At 42.9% G+C, this 22709-nt stretch overlaps 1 protein-coding gene across 1 annotated transcript; it reads right to left on the reverse strand.

Annotated features, from left to right (window-relative positions):
* Positions 1-2307: 2307 nt before the first annotated feature.
* On the reverse strand, positions 2308-8914 carry dusp4 (dual specificity phosphatase 4). The gene is made up of 4 exons (XM_036529461.1): positions 8416-8914; positions 6835-6962; positions 5560-5779; positions 2308-2994 (listed from the first exon to the last, which is right to left on the reverse strand). The coding sequence occupies exons 1-4, from the start codon at positions 8789-8791 to the stop codon at positions 2615-2617; spliced, it is 1104 nt and encodes a 367-aa protein (XP_036385354.1). The 5' UTR covers positions 8792-8914; the 3' UTR covers positions 2308-2614.
* Between the last annotated feature and the right edge of the window lie 13795 nt (positions 8915-22709).

Genomic DNA, 22709 nt, shown 5'->3' on the forward strand with positions numbered 1-22709 from the left:
GTTCTTTTTATTTATGTAAGACATTATGTTAGATTTAACCGTAGACCTCCATCTCCCTTGCATTAAGTATATACATTCTGCAAACCATCAGCATGTTTGCTATACCAAACCAATTCCGACGCAATGCAGTGTGTGTAGGTTGCCTGTGATTTCCCTAAATGACACTTTGACTCTCTCCGTGCACAATGAAGATACAGGACTCTTTCGTTTGTGAAAAATTGTTATATTTAAATGGAATTCAAGAAATAAATAAAACATAGAATATAACAAAAATAAGGAACAATTAAAAAATCGTATGAATGATATTGCCATGGGAAGTTGGACAATAACATTTCACTTGACACAGGTATAAAGTATTGCATTGTTCAATGATCGTTGATGGTTGTACACCTTTTAGTTTCATTTATATACTCCATTTTAAACTGAAACACTTCAATAAATGGGAGTAAAAAAGATCGTCAGCTACCACCTGTTCTCATAGCATCTTGTGCAAATCAATGTAAAATTAGTCTATAATATTGCATCACTTAAAAAGTGCTCTATAAAAGGTGCCAACATTCTTCAAAAGGAAAACAAAGAATCCCATATTTGCTACAGCCTTTGGTCTGGTCTTTAAACAACCGCATTTGACCAGTCCAACACTTCAAGGCAACCATTTGGATTCATATGCAATTTCTTTTACAGAGCTGTGTCTCAAAAACATTAAACAGAAAAAATAACATTTCAGGAAGGCCAAAGGAAATAGAAGTCAGCAGTTTTCTGCCATCTCCATATAGAATTCAGCCTAAGCACTGAGTATTATCCTATAATATAATTATAGGATTTTATTTATTCCATATTTCCAGTGATAGTGGACTACCCAGTGTTAATTGGGGGTATGTTAGTGTGGTAATGTGCGTCGGGGAGAACTGTGCATTCTAAAGGAACTGGACCCTTATCATATCATTATACCTGGACTGACAACTTTGCGACTCTAAATTTAAGGGAGGGGGGATCCAGATTTCATACTGGCCATTGTGTATTTGAATGCACATCTTTTTCTTGTATAACAGCTTTTACCACTTTTACCGCTTCATTGACGTATAGATTGTAATCAGTACTTTCTGATGCAGACAGACAACAATGTGCCCAGAATAGGATTAAAAATGAGAGAACAACTTTAACAATATTTTTTTCTTTTTAAGAATATTCTTAATTTCAGAATTCCCCAGACAGTGGTAAGGAATAAAAGCAACCAATGAGGATTTCAGGTCTCCTTAATGTATAAATAACTGTTGTTAAGTTAAAAAAAAACACCTGTAATGAAAAGTCTAGTGCTTTGGTGACGACGACTGGAAGGAGAAAAGAAAATTATTGCTCTGATTCGGAAAGGAAAGGAGTAGAAAGACTCAGGTGACAATGACACTTGGTAAGTGTCTGTATTGTAAAATTAGAAATTCAAAAAGTTTGAAATGCTTTGCTGCCGCCACGTCAGAGATGTGCCCGTTTGTCTATCTTTCCGTTTGTCAGTTAAAAAAAAAGAAAAGCACTGAACGTGGTTGTGGGTGACAGAAAGCTCCTGGAAACGTCCTGTACCTTCTCTGAACAAGGCACTGACAAAAGGAACAAAAGAAAAACAGCTACTTCCTCTCCCTGTACCGGCTACATCAGCTGACCACAGTGACACCCCCGATTACCCCCCCCCCTTCCAAAGACACATACACGGACAATACTTGGTGGGTATGACTGCTGCCTCTTTTTGGCAACACGGCAAACCCCAGTCCCTTATTTGGCACCTTCTGGGAAAACATGTCCTGGCACCCAGCCAGATCCCCTCTTTCAAAGTGCCCTGTTTCATTCCGTTATTTACTTTCCATCCTCCTCCGGGGGGAAGAGGCTGAAGAGGGGCTATTTGAGAGAACCAGGCAAGATCGGGGTTGGAAACAGGAAGCAGAGCGTACCGCGTGCACCTGTCAGAGTGGAGAGTGCTTCCTGTCAGGAAGCGGAGTTTACTCTGGTTTACACAGGGAATTAATGCCCCCACTCAGAGACTGCTCTGAGCTGTCTAACACCAGCAGAAAGGGGAAGCTTTTAGAAGCCACCATAGGAATAAAGGACAACTAACCTTGGATAAAGGTCTTATGTTTCTACAGTTGAAAAATTCATTCTAGAGTACCAAAGTTCACTTCAGTTTTAAAACAGCTGCTATTATACGAGGAAAATGGAAATATCACCATAATTTGGAATTGAAGCTCTTCATTCCTCAAAAAGCACTTTCAATTTCATACAATATGTACAGCTATCGAAGTTTTCATCCAAAGTTGGCCAATGAATAATTTTCACCCCAGGTTGAGTAATGAGTAAGAGTACCATATTTCAGACGTCTGTTGTACATGATACAAATTCTCCTCCTCTGCTCTTCAGCCCTTTGCCTGCTTCTGTCAAATTGAAATATCGCCCTCTTCCTGGGACCCCCCCCCCTCCGCTGCCCCAGACACCCCAGGATTCTCACACAAAAGGAGCCCTGGCACAGCTCTCTTTGTCCAAAGTGGAGACTGTTCATCAATCTCCTGCGCCTGCCCGTCTGTCCGTTCCTCAGGCCCCACTTCCCCGGGGTGGGGGGTGGGGGGGGGCGTCAGCAGCTGGGCGACGTCGTGATGGGGCTCTGCAGGTAGGAGAGGCTGCTGGGCTGGCCGTGCGTCACCACCGACACCGGGAAGCTGAAGACGAAGGGCGAGGTCGGGGTGGAGGAAGACTTGGGCCCCCGGGAGGCGGAGGGACTGGCGGCCTCCACCGAGCAGGACGTGGCCAACACCTGCGACTCGAACTGCAGCAGCTGGCCCATGAAGCTGAAGTTGGGCGAGATGATGCTGCGCCGCTGCTTGACGAACTCGAAGGCCTCCTCCAGGCGCACCCGCTTCCTCTTCATCAGGTACGCCAGGCAGATGGTGGCCGAGCGCGAGATGCCCGCCTGGCAGTGGACCAGCACGCGCCCGTTCGAGTCCTTCACCGAGTCTGCGGGGGGGAAGAAGAAGGGGGATGGTCAATGTTTCAGCCTCAATTTGAGGTGGAATTGCCTACAGGTAAGAGCAGGAAGAGGCACACACCTCACCCCCAGGGGGAAAGGTTTTACGCTCCCTAATTTTAATCTTTTGCCTCGTTTTATTGGTTGTTCTCGCCCACGAACTTTTGCCGTTTGCATAACGGATGTTCTGAACACCACCCTCTTTCTAGACATGCAAAATATTTCAGTTCAGAGAATGACTAATTCCACTCCAAGGGTGGGTGTATCCACTGTTACAATTGAGGGGATTTTTTTATTCAGCAATTGTTTAAGAAATTGGAAACCAGTGATTTTCGCAAGCGGCTAGTTGTTACTGCAGTTTGGTCAACTGCGTGTCCTGCAGTTGAATAAAGCTTGAACCCCTCTCAGCTTAAGCACTGAATAAACCCACCAGTAAACCAGGAGTAGAAGAATAGTAGTAGAATACTTTGTCAACCCTGTAAGAACTCCAGGCAAAATTTCTATTAAATGTTCATGATGTTCATCAAATAATAACATGCATGACTGAGTATTCTAAGCCAAGTCCAATAAGCCTAGAACCCAACCATCCTCCTCCAGTCTGGCCTCAGTACAACAACAGAGATTGTCTTTGATTTTACCGAAAACACAAAACCATGCCTTTTCTGGATATGCTCTCTGATCGCTGATAAAAAAGAGCATGCAGAAAAAAACAATTTACATGCATATCAGCCTGTGGTTTGTGCATATTGAAGCTTTTGTCGTTGAGTGGAAAGCTAGACAACCAAAATGCAACCAAATTAGAATTAGAGATGATGCTCACACACAATACTGCCAATGGAGATTGACTTGCCAAAAGAGCAGCACTGGGTTTTTATACAGTTTGTCAACTGTGCATTTGATACATATCAAAATGACTAATTTCAAATGTCAAAGATGAAATTTAGCCCTGAGGTCTGCTTCAATATCGAGTAAATTGCATTCTGCTTTCACTGTAATCACTTAGGATGTGAATCACGTTGCATAGAAAAAAGGAAATACATCATTCCCCACAAGCAGACACTGGGGTGCTAAAAAAGCTCAAATCAGGTAGTGGTGGTGGTGAGGGCAGCGGAACGAGTCTGGTGTCAGTGTCTGTCCGCTTCACACCCTACACCCCGTCAGACTGTCCTCGGGATAACGAGCTGCTAATTAAAGAGGAAGCGAGAGCGTGGAGTGAACGGCAGCGGGCGTTGGCTCAAGAGAATGAGGCAGCCAAATGGAGAAGCCTTCAGGGTTTCAGAGAGAGGCTCTGATACCGTGTTTTGTGTCCGTCTGTGTGTGTGTGTGTGTGTGTGTGTGTGTGTGTGTGTGTGTGTGTGTGTGTGTGTGTGTGTGTGTGTGTGTGTGTATGTGTGTGTATGTGTATGTGTATGTGTATGTGTGTGAGAGAGTGTGTGTAAGTGTGTGTGTGTGTGTGTATGTGTGTGTGTGTGTGTGTATGTGTGTGTGTGTGTGTGTGTGTGTGTGTGTGTGTGTGTGTGTGTGTGTGTGTGTGTGTGTGTGTGTGTGTGTGTGTGTGTGTGTGTGTGTGTGTGTGCATGGTGAGCATATGCATGCCGACCTAACTGTCATGAGTTTTACTGGTAGGTTACTCCCCAGTACAGACCAGCATATGCCTACAAAGCCATCTGCCTTACACGCTCTTTCATACAAGCACGAACACACAGATCGAAGGCAACTCCAATGCAGAGAGGGAGGATGAGTCAGACTGTACTCTGATGCACACACCCGCTTTTGAATGCAGCAGCCCGCTGAGACCTCCTGCTCTACTGCAGGTGCTGTAAGCCAGTGCTGTGTGGAGTAAGCCTAGGAGAAATCCCCTGCTTTTCTCCCCATTGGAGCCTCCAGGCATAGGAGTCCTGGAGACAGTAAGCACCTTGGGTCCTCCCACAGCCACTGTATTCACACTCACTCATATTAAACACGTAAATAGTGGACCGTTGACTCTGAATTTTAGAACGATACTGAACATGTTTGAATGTGATGTTCTGCCTCAGTTGTGAACAAGCACTATATTTTGTTCATCTATTAATGAGGGCCTCTTTGACAGAAAGCATCCTTTCTTGTCCATTTATTTAAACTCTATTCATAACTAAGGAGAGATATTTGCAGGTAGCTGATGCAGATGAGTCTGTTAATTAGGCACGAAGTCTGGGCCATCTGTGCTTCAGTGTCAACACTGTGAGATGTGGAGAAAAACAGGGGCACATCACTGCAATACAAAGCCCTTCTGTCCTCATTATCCGTAATGTACTGAGATTCTAGGAAACATTACATCACAGTTGTACATGGAAATGCTTCATCCATGTACTTGAGTCATTATTATTATTATTGTTGTTATTATTATTATTATTAATGATAATAATAACACATTTGTTTATTTATTCAGTCATTTGCTTCATTGGCAGGTACATTGGTCATGGGTGAGATACACTGCAGCTGATTCTCCTGTGAACACAGCAGGGAAAAGCCAGTCTGGTAAGTGAAACATCCGACAGCAACGAGCCTCAACCTACCTATATACTCAATGGCCTCGATGAACCAGGAGCTGATGTCCTCTTTATGGTTGTCCTCCACAGGGATACACTTGTACTGGTACATCCCCTCAAAGTGGTTGGGACAATTTGAGGACACATTCAGTAAGGCGGATATGCCCATGCCGTCCAGCATGTCTTTTTTGGAAGCGTGGTAGGCACTGCCCAGGAACAGGAAGGGTAGGATCTCTACAGGTCCGCCCTGCAAGAGACACACACAGATAAGACATGCTGGCATCACACAGGGAAGGGGAGTTTTTCCTGTACTGAGATCAGCTTTCACCCCCCCCCCCCCCCCCCCCCCCCACGCCTCCCCAGCAATATAGTGTAAAGCAGTGCCTTCACACGCTGAGCATTTGGTAGTGATGCTTTGAAAGCAGTGATAATGTTCCAGAATGGGTACACCCTATATAGTAAAGTCTGTTTGGCGAGATCCTTAAAAATGCAAACTTGGTTTGAGTAGTCATATATATCCTCATGCAAATTGTAAAGACACACCATCAAAATTCTGTCATTCTGTCACTATTCAAAAATGTCACTGATCACCGGGCTTGTCTTGAGGTTTAGCACCTCCATTGGATCTGAAGCTAGGTATCCTGTATTAGAAACCACTGATCCTAAATATAACATTTTTATATGGATGCAAAAATTTGTATAGATTCATCGTGTAACACACTGTTGGGCTTTTATCTGAATCATGTGTTGCATTTCCACAATGTTATGCACACAATGTAACCACTGTGGAAATTAATGTTCTCGAGATGATACCAACACCCATTCAGCTTACAGTTTACAGTTACAGCCTATATAAAGTTGTTCTTACTCTCTTAATTTCAAACACAACAGCCATTTCCACTAAACGGTCGAGAGTTAGGGGCATTCTGGGATACACGAGCAAGTTTTAATTAAACAAGATGAATAGGCCTGCGTATAAATCATGTGCCGACTCGATAATAGAATGAGAAATATCGATTCGGAGGAAAACGAATTGATTCGGCCTCAGTTATGTCATAGGTCGACCCCTTTAAAGCCCTAACGATAGGAAATGGTCGATGCGTAAAACAGCTGCGACCGGAATTACTGTCCATCACATCAAAGACCCGGGGGCTACGTGCGGATACTCAAAGCCGCGCGGAGAGTGCTGTTATCCAACAGGAAAAACACAAACGGATGACCTCAATCAAGGGAGCCCTTTCTTGTCATTCAACACCGGACATGCAGCCGACCTCACACTCCACCAGAGAGAGCGGTTGTTACCTGGTCGTGGTGTGGAGTACCACAGGAGGAGCAACTTGAATCCAGGCTAGACTGGGACAGGGAGGTGGATAATGTTTTGGTTTTTAGACAGAATTCAGGATATTCGGAGAAAAACCTGTCGTAGCCCCCTGTGAAAAGAGAAATAAACATTTAAATACATAAGACACAGAGACATTGCAATAAAGAACACCCTGTCATTTATTCTCACTGGATGTGCTAATTATTTGCAGGACAGGTACTAAAAAGCTTAACCGATTCATCGTTCACTCTGAATTTCTTAGAGAAATCAATACAGCAATTCATTGATATTCAGTATCATATTCATATGTAGGTTAATGTATTGTGGTTATTAAATCAATGTAGTTAGTAACATCCTACAAGTGGCATTCACAAAACGCAAAATGTTGTCGTTGGTCGGAATCATAGTGATTGACAACAGGCGCATTTTACTTTTGATTGTATACGTCTGCCTAAGAGAAGCACCGCTGGTTCAGGATCTAGTCACATTGGTATGCCCATTCATGAGTATATATATTTTAATTTCTCTCGTTTTTATTTTCACACTGAAAAACACACCTGCGTCACTAATTTTAACAGAAATATAGTGGATAAAAATAAAGGCGATGCAAACCATGTGTGTGAAAGAGCGAGAACTGCTGAGCCTTCTGCATACAGCACCCTGTGCACAGGTATTGTACACCACATGCTGATGGTTGATCTTGTAATCTCTGATTTATAAGCCTCACTGTTATGTAATACAATATATCTACTGTTTATCTGTGGGGGAAAATAAAAATGTTTGAAAAGCAATACATTTAGAATCTGCTCCGTGATGAAGTGTAACTGCAAACATTGTCAATATCTTGAAATGGAAGCGTGTTTCTATAAATAATTTATTTTAATATAAAAATTCTGGCAGTAAATGTGAATTATAAATAAAATTTGAATATATATGTTTGAATACTTCTCATTTCAATCAAAGGGGTTGTTTTTTCTTTCAATTTCTCTTTCGTGAATTAGCCTATAGACACACTATTTCTTGTGTCATGTTTCAGAATGTGCCTATTTTCCAGACTATGCTTAACAACATGTTGTTAGTCAGTACGTAAGTCTTGATTCATTTTCATAATCATGGTGTATTAACTAATAATTATTTTCTTCATGCTTTAAATAATGATACTGCATAGAGCGTTAGTTTTACCCGCGTAGGGCCATCAGCATTACATCATTGTTGCGCTGCGCATTGGCTTTTGATGCGTTTCTAACACCGTTTAAAAAATGTAATTATGAGTAGCAAAATCACATTGCATTTCTATGTTCTGGGTGAAATTCAATGACTCTTTTGATATTTCTCTCTAAGAGCAAGAAGCCTAATTTATGAATGGGGAGATATTGTCTCCTCTCCTCCTCAATGACTATAAATACATGGTTAGTCATGGTGCCTATTAATTTCCTTTAATGACCACTCTAACTATGGCAGCTAGCCAAAGAATGTGTATTTTCTTTCCCAAACAACTGAATGTCCCTGGTTATTCTAGTTTATGAACTAATCTGGTAAACCAGGTTGGCTTTCATGTTTACCTTTCAGCAGATAGATTTCAGTCCCAAACGTATCTCTGTACAACGCGTTAAGAACCAAAGTAATCGTGCTGTCTTCCTTTATGGTGTCCACATCTGGTGTCCTCTCGTCGTACAGAATAACGGCGGAGTAAAGTCCAGCTTTCAAACGGGCTTTGACTTCCTCGTCACCCGACAAAATTTGGTCCAAACTGACGGAGCCTTTTGCTCTTCTGCGCACTATTGTGTTGCAGCGAATATTCACCGAGCCTCGGATATGTCCGGCGCTAAACGCCAGAAAGGATCTGCAGTCCAGCACCAGACATTTCCCACTATCGTCCTTCAACAACCTTTTCAAAACGTTACAATCCATTTCGCAAAGTTCATCCATCGTTACCATGTCCCCGAAGCATACACAATAAAAACTGAAACAATTTTGTTTCAGACTGTACAAAAACACACAAGGATAAAGGACTGCTCATGTATCCCGTTCAGCTCCTTTGCGCTGTTGTGTTGTTTTTCTCCTGAGAGGATTACTATCGCAAGCAGTCACCTCTCCTTCCTTTTTATGAATGGGGCTCCAGTCGCCAGCTCCATATAAGGACAGTGACGTCATGATGACGTCCTCTACGAGCACCATTCATTAACTCTTCTTTCTTTTCTTTTCATTCATAAAAAGTCAACGATCAATGAACGGCGACAGAATCTGACATCGCTTATGTCAAACAGTGTAAATCATTGTTTTTCGGCTGCTACGTTTTCTTTTAACTCACAGCTCCTAAAGTGTGAGTATTATTATATTATGTATACTAGTTCCATAGTTGCAATTGTTCAACTGTCTGGCAGTGCGGACATATCTTATTTGACAAAGAATTTAACCCAGCCTGTTAGTAAGCGGAATTCTTCTGTAATAAAAAAAACTTAAACGCGAAAGAGAATGTCGCGCAAATTTGTGGTGAAGTGCTTGGTTTCCTTCCAAATTCGATTTTAGCGAAAAAGCTTTGGCGTATATCAGTGACCATCTGCAGCTCAACATACGTTCTTAGGTATATGCAACGACAGTAAGATAATCGAAGTGAAAGGCGGATGCTGCTGTTGTTGCTACCCATGACCAACCATGCTGTTTGGATCTGTTGAGATGCGCTGTCGATTGAGTGGTGTCACAGATATTCAGTGCAACAAACCTGTGTCTGTTTCTGCCCACGAAGCTTTCGTTTGACGTGTGGCCACTTGAATTGTAGGGACCCCGCCTGTTTTTCCTTCTTCTATTGTTCATTCTGAAGGCGCAGGTATCAGAAGCGAAGTTGATTTTGGTGATAGACGAATACACGCACTACCGCTTATTTTAATTAAAATATTTATCATAGTAATAACAATTACTAATACCAAAAACCAACTAACTAACGAATAAAAATCACATCCAAATTATATGATCAATCAGCGGATTGACCCAGAAGACTTGCTTGCATTTTGTAACCCAGAGTCAACATCCCAGAGGTGGTATGTCCCTGATTCCACTAACCCCACAATGAAGATATCCCATTGTTGTTTCCATTCAGTTGAGGGGAAAATAGTAAATATATAATGTAACCACTCAGGTAAAGATTTCTACCCCGGGGAACGCGTTGGTTCACCTAATACGCAAGCAGGATAGTCGTGCAAGGTCGTTGACTTTTAGCCCACGTCTCAAATACATTTACTTTAGAAGCGATAGTGTGTTGTCCCTGTGTTCAGCCCAGTGAGTCTGAGAATCTGCATGGCCATGCGAATTTTTCTTTTTTTAAATAAAAGCATTTTTCCCGAAATAACAATCAGAGTATACTTTGAAATTACCCATTACCATATGATTTGTGAAGCTACTGTGGATGCACACAACATCTTCAAGATATAGCAAGAAACCGGTTTAGACTAAGAGTATTAGTATTTAGTCGACAAAGGGATAAAAAAAACTTAACCAACATTAATCTTCTTACAACAAAATAACCAGTTTCATTCATTCATCTGCAAGATTTATTTATATGTGCGACATGCAATGAAGATTATAAAATAAAGCAGAATCTATTGTTTTTTCTGGAGCATTGATTCTCTATATGCACCAGAATACAACTGGCTGTTTACTTTACCTATTCCTGTTTTTTGGGGTGGCATGCTGATTTTTTCCCCTAGACTTGTCCTTACATAAATCCACAAAGATTGAGTACAACTATTGAATAGACATGCATGGTGTCAGTCATGGTGTATAGTTAGTTCAGAAAAGATTCTCACATTCTAATGATGTCAAGTGAAGATAAGGTAATTGAGCCTTTGTTTTGTATTGACAGAAAGATTCCCTTTAGCCACTACTTCACTATTGAAAACTGAGGTGGAAATCTGAAGGGGCAAAGTGAACATATTTCCAAGAATTATGACTATCTGCAGATTAAGATTTCTTTTATTAACCCTTTATCAACCCTTGTTTGTCAATATTATTTTTATCCTCAAACAAATAAAAGAAATGGAGATGAAGTCTTCTGAAGTGTGTCAAAAAAGTCCCCACTATCCTTATGTGATGACTATTCTGACACACTTTCAAGAGTCCCAAACATCTGGTGGTTTTCTTCCATGGGGCACAGTGGAGGCTGTTTTCTGACAGAGCTGTTTGCTCTGTCAGAAGCAGGAGATTTTTGGGTCGCTTTAATTTCATTTCACAGATTTGCTGCCTGAAAGCAATTCTTAGGGTTCTTACAGCGGAGACAGAGTATTGAGCAGATTGATTGTTTTGGCAGAAACTTCATTGTCTCTTTGGTTTTACATATTGATGTCTCGCAGCTTTCTGGGCCCCCACCCGTCAAAAGCCCATTAATCCTATCTGAATGATCTTAACTCACATTAGCATTAGGATGCGCAGTTCATTATCAAACGTGTAAAAAGCTTAATTTGATGTTTTTCTCCCTCTTGCATTCTTCCAAATCCCATTCACTCTTGATCTGATTTGGGGATATGTGCTTGTTGCAACGGGTAATCATCCTGGTAATCACTATGGTAAGTTAATCACACAAAAGAAATTAAAACCCAGGGAACAATTTTAGTTGGATGCATCAACCATTTCGACAGCAGCCTTGCAAGGGGATATTGTCCTAGTTTGTGCTTGATATATCCATCCAGGCGTATTCCCTCCTTTCACATTTTATTTATTATTCTGGACAATTTCAAATTAATTTCAATTACCTATCCAGTCGGAGTGATTTTTTTCAGGTGATGGTAAAGCTCAATTACTGATGATTGAAAAGAACAGACCTGAGCACCCTTCCTCTGGTCTGCTCTCTGTTCTGAGCGCAGCAGATGTTGCCTTATGAGTTCTGACGCTGCTGAAGTAGCCCCTCTGGCTTTCCTAACATGGCAGAGCAAGGGGACGTCTGTCTATCAATGACCCGCGGCAGTGCAATCAGAACAGATGACTTCAGAGTCAGACGTCAAAGCTGTTTTTTTTTTTTTTTTTTTAACTCTGTGTGCACCTCATTGTGAGCTGCACTGTGTCACAGTCCTCATGTTCAAACAATGAAGATACCGTGAATATCAGAGTAATATTAATTCCATGGCTAGGGGGAGAGGTTGCTCATCCCTCAGCCAGTGCAGAAAAGCCCTGTGTTTTTGTGATGTCCTATATCCACAGTCTGAATGGAGCAGTCTCCCTGGGGGTAGGGCTTAAAGGCACACAATTTGCATGAGGAAACACAAGCCCTTCCAAAATGTTTGACAATTTGCATGAAGCTGATTGGCATCATCGCTTTGGTTAAGCCAGGGGAGAGATGATGTCAGGTTCAGAAACAGGATATATTGCTGCATACACACCTGGGATTCAACAGGGTAAGCTCTGAGAGGTTAGGGAAACCTACTGAAATCCTAACAAGTGAAATTCAGGCATTGTTTAGTGATTATGAGGTGGTTGCAAAACATGCTTCAGATCAGGTTCATCGAACTGATAAAATGTCTGTGTACTTAGACTTTAATGCTCATCATAAAAATAATCAAGCTGATGAAGAATCCCACAGACAACCTAATCACTGTTCTCTGTATTTATGCCTTGCATTAATTCCTTTTAAATTATATGTGTGTGTGTGTGTGATTGGGATTACCTGTTCAAACAAAGGATTAAAAAATATGACTCTTTATCTTGGCTTCTTCAAGAAATGATATCGTATTACTGCTGTGTGGTTCATATGAAATATGGTTCAATCTTGTCATGGCACATGGAGTCCGCTCTGGGCGCAGCTTGAAATGGTTTGTTATATTTTGTAACCAAATCGATACCTCATTTAATGAGTCCTGTGTGTCACGACCTACATTGTCCAGGCTGAGGTGCAGCACAGAGCATGCAGTGGCGCACCAGCGAAACGTGGCCATTGCATCCATCAAACAAAGGACTCTCATCTCACGTGAGGCAGGGTATCGTGGCGTTCAAGACCTGAATTACGTATGCTAGGATTTGGGTGCTTTGGCGTTGAGCTGCGCTCAGGGAGAGAAGCTTTCTTTGGGGGACCTTGAGGAAGCAAGGCCCTGTGGTAGCCATCACGGGATGGAGCGGCTGGTGTGGGGGGGTTCACGTGTCCTGCTTGCGTGGACCCTCTGTGCACGTGTCCCAACGCACACAGACTCACAGGGTCCTTCACTAAATCGCAGCTGTCATGGCAACAGGGAGGGAGGATTGACAAACGAGAAGGGAGAAGGCAGCGGATTTTCGGCGGAGGGAGGGCGCAGCCTCTGACGTCAGCCTTGTCTCTGCACCGCCTCGCGTGGGATACCCCTGGGCTAGGAGGAGAGAGGAATTCCTCTGCTGTATCGCTCTCCCCAGCAAAAAAATGCCCAAAAATCAACCTCACTCCACCCCCCCTCTCCATATTTCTATCGCCCTCCAACTTTAACTCTCCTTCTCTCCCTCTTTCTTCCTCTCTCTCTCTCACACACTCCCTCTCTGACATGATAAACAGTGAATGGTTCATATCCTTGGTGGAGTATGAGTCACCACATGAAGCAATGGGAACGCATCCTACTCTCTTCCTCTCAGGAGTGGCTGCTTCTCCTTTCTTGTTTCTCCATCTCTCAGGGCCCGCCCCTCCACTCCCCTCCACTCCACTGAATTCAATCAATCTGCACAGGAACGCACAGCACACCGCGTGCTCCAGCTCCTTTGTCCGTAAAACCTTAATCCCACCCAAAGACGTGAACCGTGTGTGTGTGCGCGCGCGTCCACGCATGTGTGTGTGTGTGCGCAGTTGTTGTATGTTTATTGACATTGCCACTGCGTGCAGTGTGTCATTTTTCTGGGGCTACGTAGCAGATGAACAGAAGAAGGCAGACATTCTCCTGAGACAGGCGGGGGCTGGGGAGAGGGGGTGTCAGATAAATGTGTCTGCATTTGGAACTGGAAACCATTCCAGAGCCAGACAGCCACAGCTCCTAATCCTCATTCAGCAACACTTCTGTCCCCTCCCTTTGGTTTCCAGCTGCACTGTGATCAGAGTAAGAGTGTGTGTGTGTGTGCGCGCGTGTGTGTGTATGTATGTATGTATGTGTATGTGTGTGCGTGTGTGTGTGTGTGTGTGTGTGCATTCTTTGGGAAGAAGTAAGATCTATGTGACATAGTACAATCATTTGCTGCTCTTGTTTAAACAGAATTGCTTTCAATGCGACACACAGCAAAATGTCATCCACACAGAAATTAAAAGGGTTGTTGCAAGAAGAACTCATAGAAGACTCATAAAAATAGGTGTCATTTTTGAAAATGAAACCAAGCCACAGGAAACAATCTAAGCAACTTTGGTCCTCTCTATTCATACAGATAGGACTTCATGTTTTTTCTTGTAACTTGGCCATGTTACTTTAGTTTTAGCCTTCCATCAGAGGAGTATGTGCTCTTTCCAAATGAATGCATCATTTAAAAATATCAGATGCCAAGCAGTGTAAGCAGAAAGTCCCTGCAGTCCAACACCCTTGGACATCTGTGGGAGCTCATTTATCTGCATTTGAGGTTCTACAGCAAACAGCATGTTTCAACAGTTCATACTGATGCTATTATGTAAAATATATTTCATTTCACCTCAACAAACAGTTTATGTTTGGGAAGAAAGAGGCAAAGAGGAAGGAGAGGCTGATGATGAAGAAGAAGAAGCCGATAAGAAGAGCACAAAAAAGACATTGTGGAAGTGTAGTTAACGGGAACTATGCATTCTCATATGAGTGAGAATGGTGAATAACTGCCAGTTTCTCAGAATTTTAATGTTGATGCCATTTTTTTTTTTTACAACCGGTAACTCTTAAATGGGAATAATGCTTTGTGCTTTATACTGTAGATATAAAGTAGCTCTCTCAGCCTAGTCTGCTGGACTTTCCAAAAATGATGTGACGCAGTTATAAGTCATCTGTTAAGCACTGATGCAATCGTAGACAAAACTGACAGCTACAATGCAAATACATAATTGATTGGCTTTGTATAGAGCATGAGCTTTTATTGTATTGTTATTGTTATTGTTATTGTACCATATCTTTTGAAATTAAGAAAAAAAAATATATTGATGTTTCACACACACACCCTTCCCACTCACCTCCCCTGGCAAGAGTATTTTTATGAGAGAAAATCACCCTCTAAGGGGATTCTTAGATTTCAGTGTCTTTCCTGGAAAATGATTAAATTATTGGCTGGTGCTCTGATCGGTACATAAATAGTGCTGAATTTCCAAGCTCTGTTTAAAACATGAGAGAAAGGTCAACAGCTGTGCTGGGAAAAGTTAGGGAAGTTAATCAGTGACTGTGCTGTGGTTACTGTGTGGATACCCCTAATGTGAAATGAGAAGACTTAGCTGGAACCTTCCACACAGACAGATTCCATTTGGGAACATGGAAAATTCCCCTGATCAAGAACTGCTTGTTTGTTTTTGTTTTTAAAATGAGCATTCCTCTATTAATTTCTACCATTATATTAATTATTTGCTTATCAGACAGCCTTTTTCTAGATGGCTTGTATATTTTACATCCAATGTATTGCTCATTTATACAGCTGGACATAATTGAAGATATTCAAGTGTTTTCACAGCTTTTTCACAGACTTTTCTCCTCCCTGATTTTTGGATATTCCTGGTAGGGCATACCTATCCCCACCCTCAATCAGATGATATCTCCACTCCCTGCAACCCTCCCCCACCCCCCACTCTGCCAAGTACAATTCTGCATTTTAAAGTGGGAGCAAGAAACTATGATTTTGCAAAGCCCTAAAGACAGGCAGCTCCGGAGAAACGTCAGAGCACGCCTACGTCTGAGGGAGACCTTAGGAAAGATGAGTGCATGGTGCAGCACTGAACGGCAGTGAAGCTGAACCTCCCGAGGTCTTAAAGAACACATTGCAGAAACTGCTCTGCTCTGATGTGCATCACGGGAGAGCATCTTGCCATTCAAGCAATCGAGAGATCCTTGGCCTTCATGCCTATATTGGAATGAACTGAAAAATCCTGAAAGATTAGTAACAACCCCAAACATTATCAGACAGATCCAACAAAGTGTTTCTTCAAAGTGTGTATGGGAGATAGATTTCTTGTTTTTTTGGCTATGCTGCTGTGACCCTTAGCGCAGCGCCTTCCTTTTTAGCTCGGCCTAGTATCTGGTTTAAGGGTAGCTCCAGAGCAGCACAGACAGAATGCAAAACCACAAGCAGTGAGAGCCACTCAGTAGGCTGGTGTGAGTAAGGTTTTCTGTGTTAGTCAGATGTTCAGACAGAACAGCCTTTTCTCTGCACAGGATACCTCTGCTGTTCGAGCGTGAGTGACAGGAAGAGCTCCCTGTTCCTGCCTTCGCCCTTTCCTCAGGTCACAGGGCACAGTGCCAACTCACGCTCTCGAAGATTTTTTTTTTTTTTTGCTGTGGTCTTGTGATTTTGTGATGGGCTTTGTGGCCTTTTATTTTTTGTATTATATTGCATGTGCTTATTAGATTATGATGCAATTGTACAGATAAATCCCTTGTTTATTGCAATGTAACATTTTTTACACGGAAACAGTAGTTGGTTGGTGAGAGATCTATTGGTACAGTACAGTATTTGTGGTTTTCACTATTCACAGGGACCACAAATATCAAGGGTTGGACCATTTTCATATTGTTACACTAGAATTGTTTTGACATAATTCATGTCTGTTGTCTTGAAGGTGACTGTCTTAGGGCTAAATACATACAACAGCTAATGTCCATGTAACATATATAAATACATTCACTCATCACCAAACATGGATGTTCCCTGGGACTAAACTAGGACACTTGGTTCTGAAACACTTAGTTGTCAGACAGAGCGTGACCACAATCCCAGAGCACTGTTATGCTTCTAAGCTCAAGGTCATGTGAAAGGTGGGGGAGGGGTGAGAAGGGGGGGGGGGTTGGGGGTGATCAGACCAGGGCCAGCTGATCACATTACCAATTCAGCTCTCGCCCATGCAGCCATTGTGCAGTGTCGCTTCCTACTCCCTCTCACCACAGCGGAGGTGAGTCTCCGTCATGCAGTCCCCTCCCCTGAGGAAGCCATCCCGTTTAGAGAAGATCCCTGCTTTGAATAGGCAAATTGCAATGGGGGAGCAGGAGGAGCAGGAGGCAGGAGTGAGATCCAGCTTTGAGTGAATGCTGGTCCGAACGACGGGCCGCGTGACGGCCCCCGGAGACACGGCATTCGCAGAGGGAAGCCGCCCGCAGCGCCGCGTGATTCCACCTGGCACCCGAGCACCGCCTCTGTCCAAGCGGTCTGCCGGGGATGAGCGGGGATTATCCCGGCCCCTCGGGGCTCGGGGTGCGGGAGCCGCCGGGACAGCGCAGCCGCGGCACGTGGCGAGCCCGGGGAGCCAGCGCTCGGGATTATGAACCGGATGGAGGAGGTGGGGGGGGAATGATATCAGATGCCATGTGAGCGCTGACCCAAGACACAGGAAGCCAGTGGAGGCCTGGGGACACGTGGAGGCCTCTGTCCCAGACTGCTGCCCTGGCAATTAGCCTTAAGCTCCTTTAGCCAGTGCTCACAGCCTCATGCAGCTGCACAGACATGCACTTTCATACTTCAGTGCATACAGCTGTACACACACCTCCACTGACCTCCTCAAATGCACACTTGCTTAGCTACTCACACTAACAGACTTATAAATGGGATATGATAGTCATTGCATGTTTCTGCATGTTGTTTTTGTTAAAATCCTGACAGAAAATGTTTTTCACTCAAGCTGCAAAAGATGCTTCTTTGTTGTACCCACAATGGAGTAATTTTAGTTAAGTATTACATTTTTGTCCATTTACACGCATAGCATACATGCATGAATTTATGGAACGGGAACTGTGATTTATTTAACCAGTGCTCTCTTTGCACAGCTGTGAAAGTGTGTGCATCTATGTGTGTGCACATGTACAAAGATTTGAGGGTGTAAAATGATCCTTTTTCATTAACTAAAGAATCATCTTTATAAGAAAATAGGGATCCAAGCCACAGAATCTAGGAAAGTTATTCTCATACAATTTTATTGTAAGAAAATATTAAATAATCATTTCTTCCTTTTACCGCATTTGCATTAATACAAAAAGCAACAGGCCCAATATACTTGTCACCTCTCTAAGACTTTGCAGTCAGGTAATAACGCTCATGAGTGCTCAAAAACTTAGAATTCTGCTGAGGTAAGAGATTTCTTCTGGTATCCTGGCTCTCATATAATGACCTAAGTCCTCCTCCGCTTGTTAATGGCGAGGATAGTGACTGGTCACTCGACCAATCCTGGGGGTTAGGTTACTGGGGCAACCCATCCGGTGTCGTCACAGTGATGGTGATTAGAAAGCTGTGACGTCATTTGCTGTGTGTGGTGTCAGTGCTCCATCTGCTCTGGGAAGGACACCGGGTAGGTTCCACTGGTGGCCTCCCTAAAGAGAGTGGACCATTGGGTTATTGAGCCTTTACTTTACAGTACCAAGTTAAAAACAACAATTTTGCTACTTAACTCTGGCAGAAATCTGTTTAGTTTTTTCTCCTCTTTAAAGCTCAGTGAATGGCGAGTGGTTTGTGTGCGTGTGTATATCTGGTTGCACAAACCCTTATTAGCTCTAATCTGAAGTGTAAACCGATTTGGAGCTGCCAGCCAGGCACTAAGTATGTCAGCTCTTCTCAAAGCCAAGGTTTTATCGTGTTTCCTGTTCCTCAGTTCCTGCCTTCTGCCTCCCTGACATACCTACAATCCTGTAAACAATAAACAATAAACAAAACAGTATTTTTATCAATGTCAAGGTCCCATATATTTATCCTTTGTCTGTTCAGCTTGGTGTCTTTAACTACTGCTGCAAGTGAAGAAATTGCTTGGCCCATGTCTTTCATTGGCCTCATTCATTAGTGGAACATATCGCTTCAGTCTAAAGAAGTTCAGGATGGTTTTCAATTTTGGTTGAATTTTCACTGGTGGAACTGAAAACAGATCTGCTACATTACATTACTGTCATTTAGCAGACACTCTTATGCAGGGCAACTCACATATGTCAGAATTCTATCTCTTTATACAGCAGGATATTTACTAAGTCAATTCTAGGCTAAGTACCTTGCCCAAGGGTACAACAGCAGTGCCTCAGCAGGGAATCAAACCAGCAACCTTTCAGTCACAAGCCCTGCTCCTTACTACTACACTGCTGCCCACAGCCTCAGAGATCAACTGCCCCTTGTTTTACAGTGAAATATAGCAGTGTTTATAAATAACAAGTTAAAAAGCTTTAAATGAAGGTAACATGGGATCTTCAATGATTGTGCTTTTAATAGTCTACATTTGGTATGTACTTCTGGTATATTATCTTGATTACGTTTTCATACATGCAGTGTTGTGGAATTAAAATATTCTATAAATTATTCTTCAGTATAAGCATAAAATTACATGGGTTGAAATGTACATTAATTGAAGAATTTTTAGACAGTCTCTGTAATCAACAAACCCATCCTATCCTCATCAAAACCCACTCACCACTTCCTTTTTTTGTCAGCTGCTCACTGCATCTCACCTCCACCACATCTTCTTATTTTTGTTCCTATGTGTGATGTCCAATTTGAGGGGTGAACACCCTTGGCCCACGACAAGGTGCAACCTCTTCCTCTGATTCTAAGCCAAAGACCTGTACCCCCATGTCGCCATTGAGAGTACTTATTATATTAAAATTCATATCGTGATGGGATGTGTGAGCTGAAACACTCTTCATGTCTTGACTTTTTGATTACCTTGGCTTCCTGTTAATACCTTTCTTTGAGAAACTGAGGTTTGTCTGTGAACACAGCTGTTAAGAGTTCCGTTAAGAGTTTGCTGCACGTGGTTGCAGCAAATACAGTTTTCATTCTAATCTGTTGGTTATTTGTAGTTACCATGGTTAGTTTTGTTACTTAGCAACAAGAGATCTCACCACCATGGTGAAAGGCCCTATTAAGGAGAACTAACCATCTGTTTTGCACATGTAAGGTAGCCTAACTGATTAGCAGGCAGCTGCAGCAACAATGGTTACGTCATTACCCAGCTGAACACCACATGTCAAAGGAGAATAAGGTAAATTTCCTATATGTGTATACAGTATGTGAGCATGTGTATGAGCAGGTGTGTGGATGTACACGTAAGCGTGCGTGAGTGTGTGCCACGTGCCTCGACCAATTCATATGCTATGAGTATACTCATGTGTACTTCACTTGTGTACATGTTGAAGTCTGTGAGTGCATGTAGGCGTAGATATGCATATATATAAGATATCTGAGCATGGGGAGGGTATGTGTGTAAGCCCTGCTTAAACAAGCTTAAGACTAACTGTCAGGGGAGTAGTCTGAGACATACTGCAATGTACCAATGTATCTACAGTACATTGCACAGACCAAATTTCTCCTTATACATGTTACCTCCCTAAGCAGCTCATGAGTCCTGCAAAGTTCCTGATCGATAAAGTTGTTCATTCAAGCTTCATGTGAACTGCTTATAGGGCCTGACGGCCTATGTGAATGAACTGACCCTGAGCCCAAATCCAGAGTGAACACTGTTGTTATGTAACCATGTAAAGCCTTGAGTGGAGAGTGGATGAGCAAGTACAGCGGTTGAGGTGCTGAATATGTGCCAGGCCCGGCGCTCACAAATCAACACAGCCGGTTCCTCTCAGAGGGATTCGGGCTGGGAAAGGGTGCATTACTCTATGTTATTGCGCGGCTCTGTGGTTCAGTGTACTACAACGTTGTTTGCAACAGAGGTCCTATTTACTCTATAAATCATGATATTATCCCAGATTGCTGTAATGTATTACTGGCAAGCCATGGGAGAGAGTAACGGGAGCAGAGCAAACCACAAAAAGGAGTGTGGAGTACAGAGAAGCAGCCGAATTCGCTGGTCTGGTTAATTTTATGAGGGCAGGAGTCAGGGGATGACATATACACACCTCATCCCCTAATGTCACTCTGTACCTGAGAACCCCTTCAGTAGGGTAATTAGACTACAGCTCAGTGTATTGAAAGGCCCTGAAGGTCCTAAATATGGCAGCAGTATGGTGTGAGGGGCAAACCTAAAGGCTGCTGGTTCGATTCCCAGGTGAGCCACTACTGTTGTACCCTTAGGCAAGAAGCTTGACCTCAACTGCCTCAGTAAACATTCAACTGTATGAATGGATAATGTAACAATCGTAAGCTGTATAAGTAGTGCTAGATGATAAGAACACCCGCTAAGCAAATGCAATGTAAATGTACTCATATCTGTTGCATGGTAGGAACCAGGGGTGCAGGGTGGGGCAGGGCATCAAGACTGACTTTGATCTGAAGATTCAAACCAGGAACTGAAGTCAGTGTTCATTTGATGCATAATATTTCAGTGGGTATGTAAAACATGAATACAGTTTTCTAACATTTGGATAAAGGCAATAAGTGATAAAGAATAAGCTAAAGGTTATAAAGCTATAATTTAGTTCTGTAGTTGTTAATGAGGAGCACAGATGCAGGCACATAACTGCCACAGCCGTCATCACTTTCAGCATTGTCCCCATGACTCCAACTTTTTTTCTGGCTTTGGGCCACTGCTGATAGACAAAGTGTTTCTGATATGAAGAAAAACATTTTCATGTTTTACTGTTTTATCACGAAAAGATAACAGCTGTGTCAGGAGGCCAGACACTGCATCTGCCCAGTCTGTCAGAGATTAGGCGTCACAGCTGAGTCAGAAAATCCTTTTTGGTCATAACAGCCCGGGTTCGAGGAATAACAGCCCAGGAGAAAAGCCTAGAAAATGTAAACTCAGTGCAAAAGTTATTATTAAAATTATTAAAATGTGTCTTAAATGTTTTATGTAAATAGAACTGAAGGTGAGCTGCAATCCACATCTATAGGTGATTTTTGCTGTCATTAAAAATATAATAGTAGCCTACGCCACTTCCGTGGTGCCCTCTGCACAATCACCCACCTATATGTGATTTCTGCTGTGTCTGTTGGCCATATCAGTCCTACCTGGGTGGGAATCCATCAATAGCCTCACAGCCCACCTCACAGACCCACCTACAATGCAACTATCAGGGCCACCGTAGGTGAGGCGAACTTCAGCCTGGGAAATGGACATGTGAGACAAACACCACCCTGTGAAGTCAACAGAGCTTTAGAGCAAAAGTTGGCATTTGGGTTGCAGTGTTTCCTGTGCCAATTGAAGTGGAGTGCTGCATCAAGGTATCTCAATACACACACACACAACCACACACACACACACACACAGCTGCATGGTCCCTTGCTTACACACACCCATGTAAGCATTCACACTCAAGGAGCCAGAGTTGCTATAGGATGTTTTGTCTGTTATGTCCTTGTTTACAGTGGCCACAGATGAGCTCTCATGTCTCTTGTGACCTCCATCTGCTGGGGGGAGGGGACTGTCTCTGTGCATCAGCTGCCAGCCCAGTTTCTGTAGGTCACATGATACAGAGAGAGAGAGAGAGAGAGAGAGAGAGAGAGAGAGAGAGCTTGAGCCGAACTGACACAGTACTAACAATGCTACAGGATGTGATATTCACCAAATCAAGCTACTTTTCTTGCCAAATGTTTATGTTCTTTCAAAATATTGAAAGTATTGGATGTATTTCCAACCACTGTACACAGTGCAATGTAGCATCCACATTTTAAGCTATTTTATTGATAAATGTTCAAAAGTATTTCCTCTACCAGCCTCAGTTCTGCAACTGGCAACATTACCTTGATGATCTGACAGCTGATAAACGTCTTCCCCAGGAAGCCAAGAGTGTGAGTCCTTGCACTCCCAGGTGTGAACCTTTCTGCCTCTTGCCCACCCCCTCCTCAA

This window comes from Megalops cyprinoides, chromosome 5, assembly GCF_013368585.1.
Source record: "Megalops cyprinoides isolate fMegCyp1 chromosome 5, fMegCyp1.pri, whole genome shotgun sequence".
In the NCBI taxonomy this organism is placed as follows: Eukaryota; Metazoa; Chordata; class Actinopteri; order Elopiformes; family Megalopidae; genus Megalops; species Megalops cyprinoides.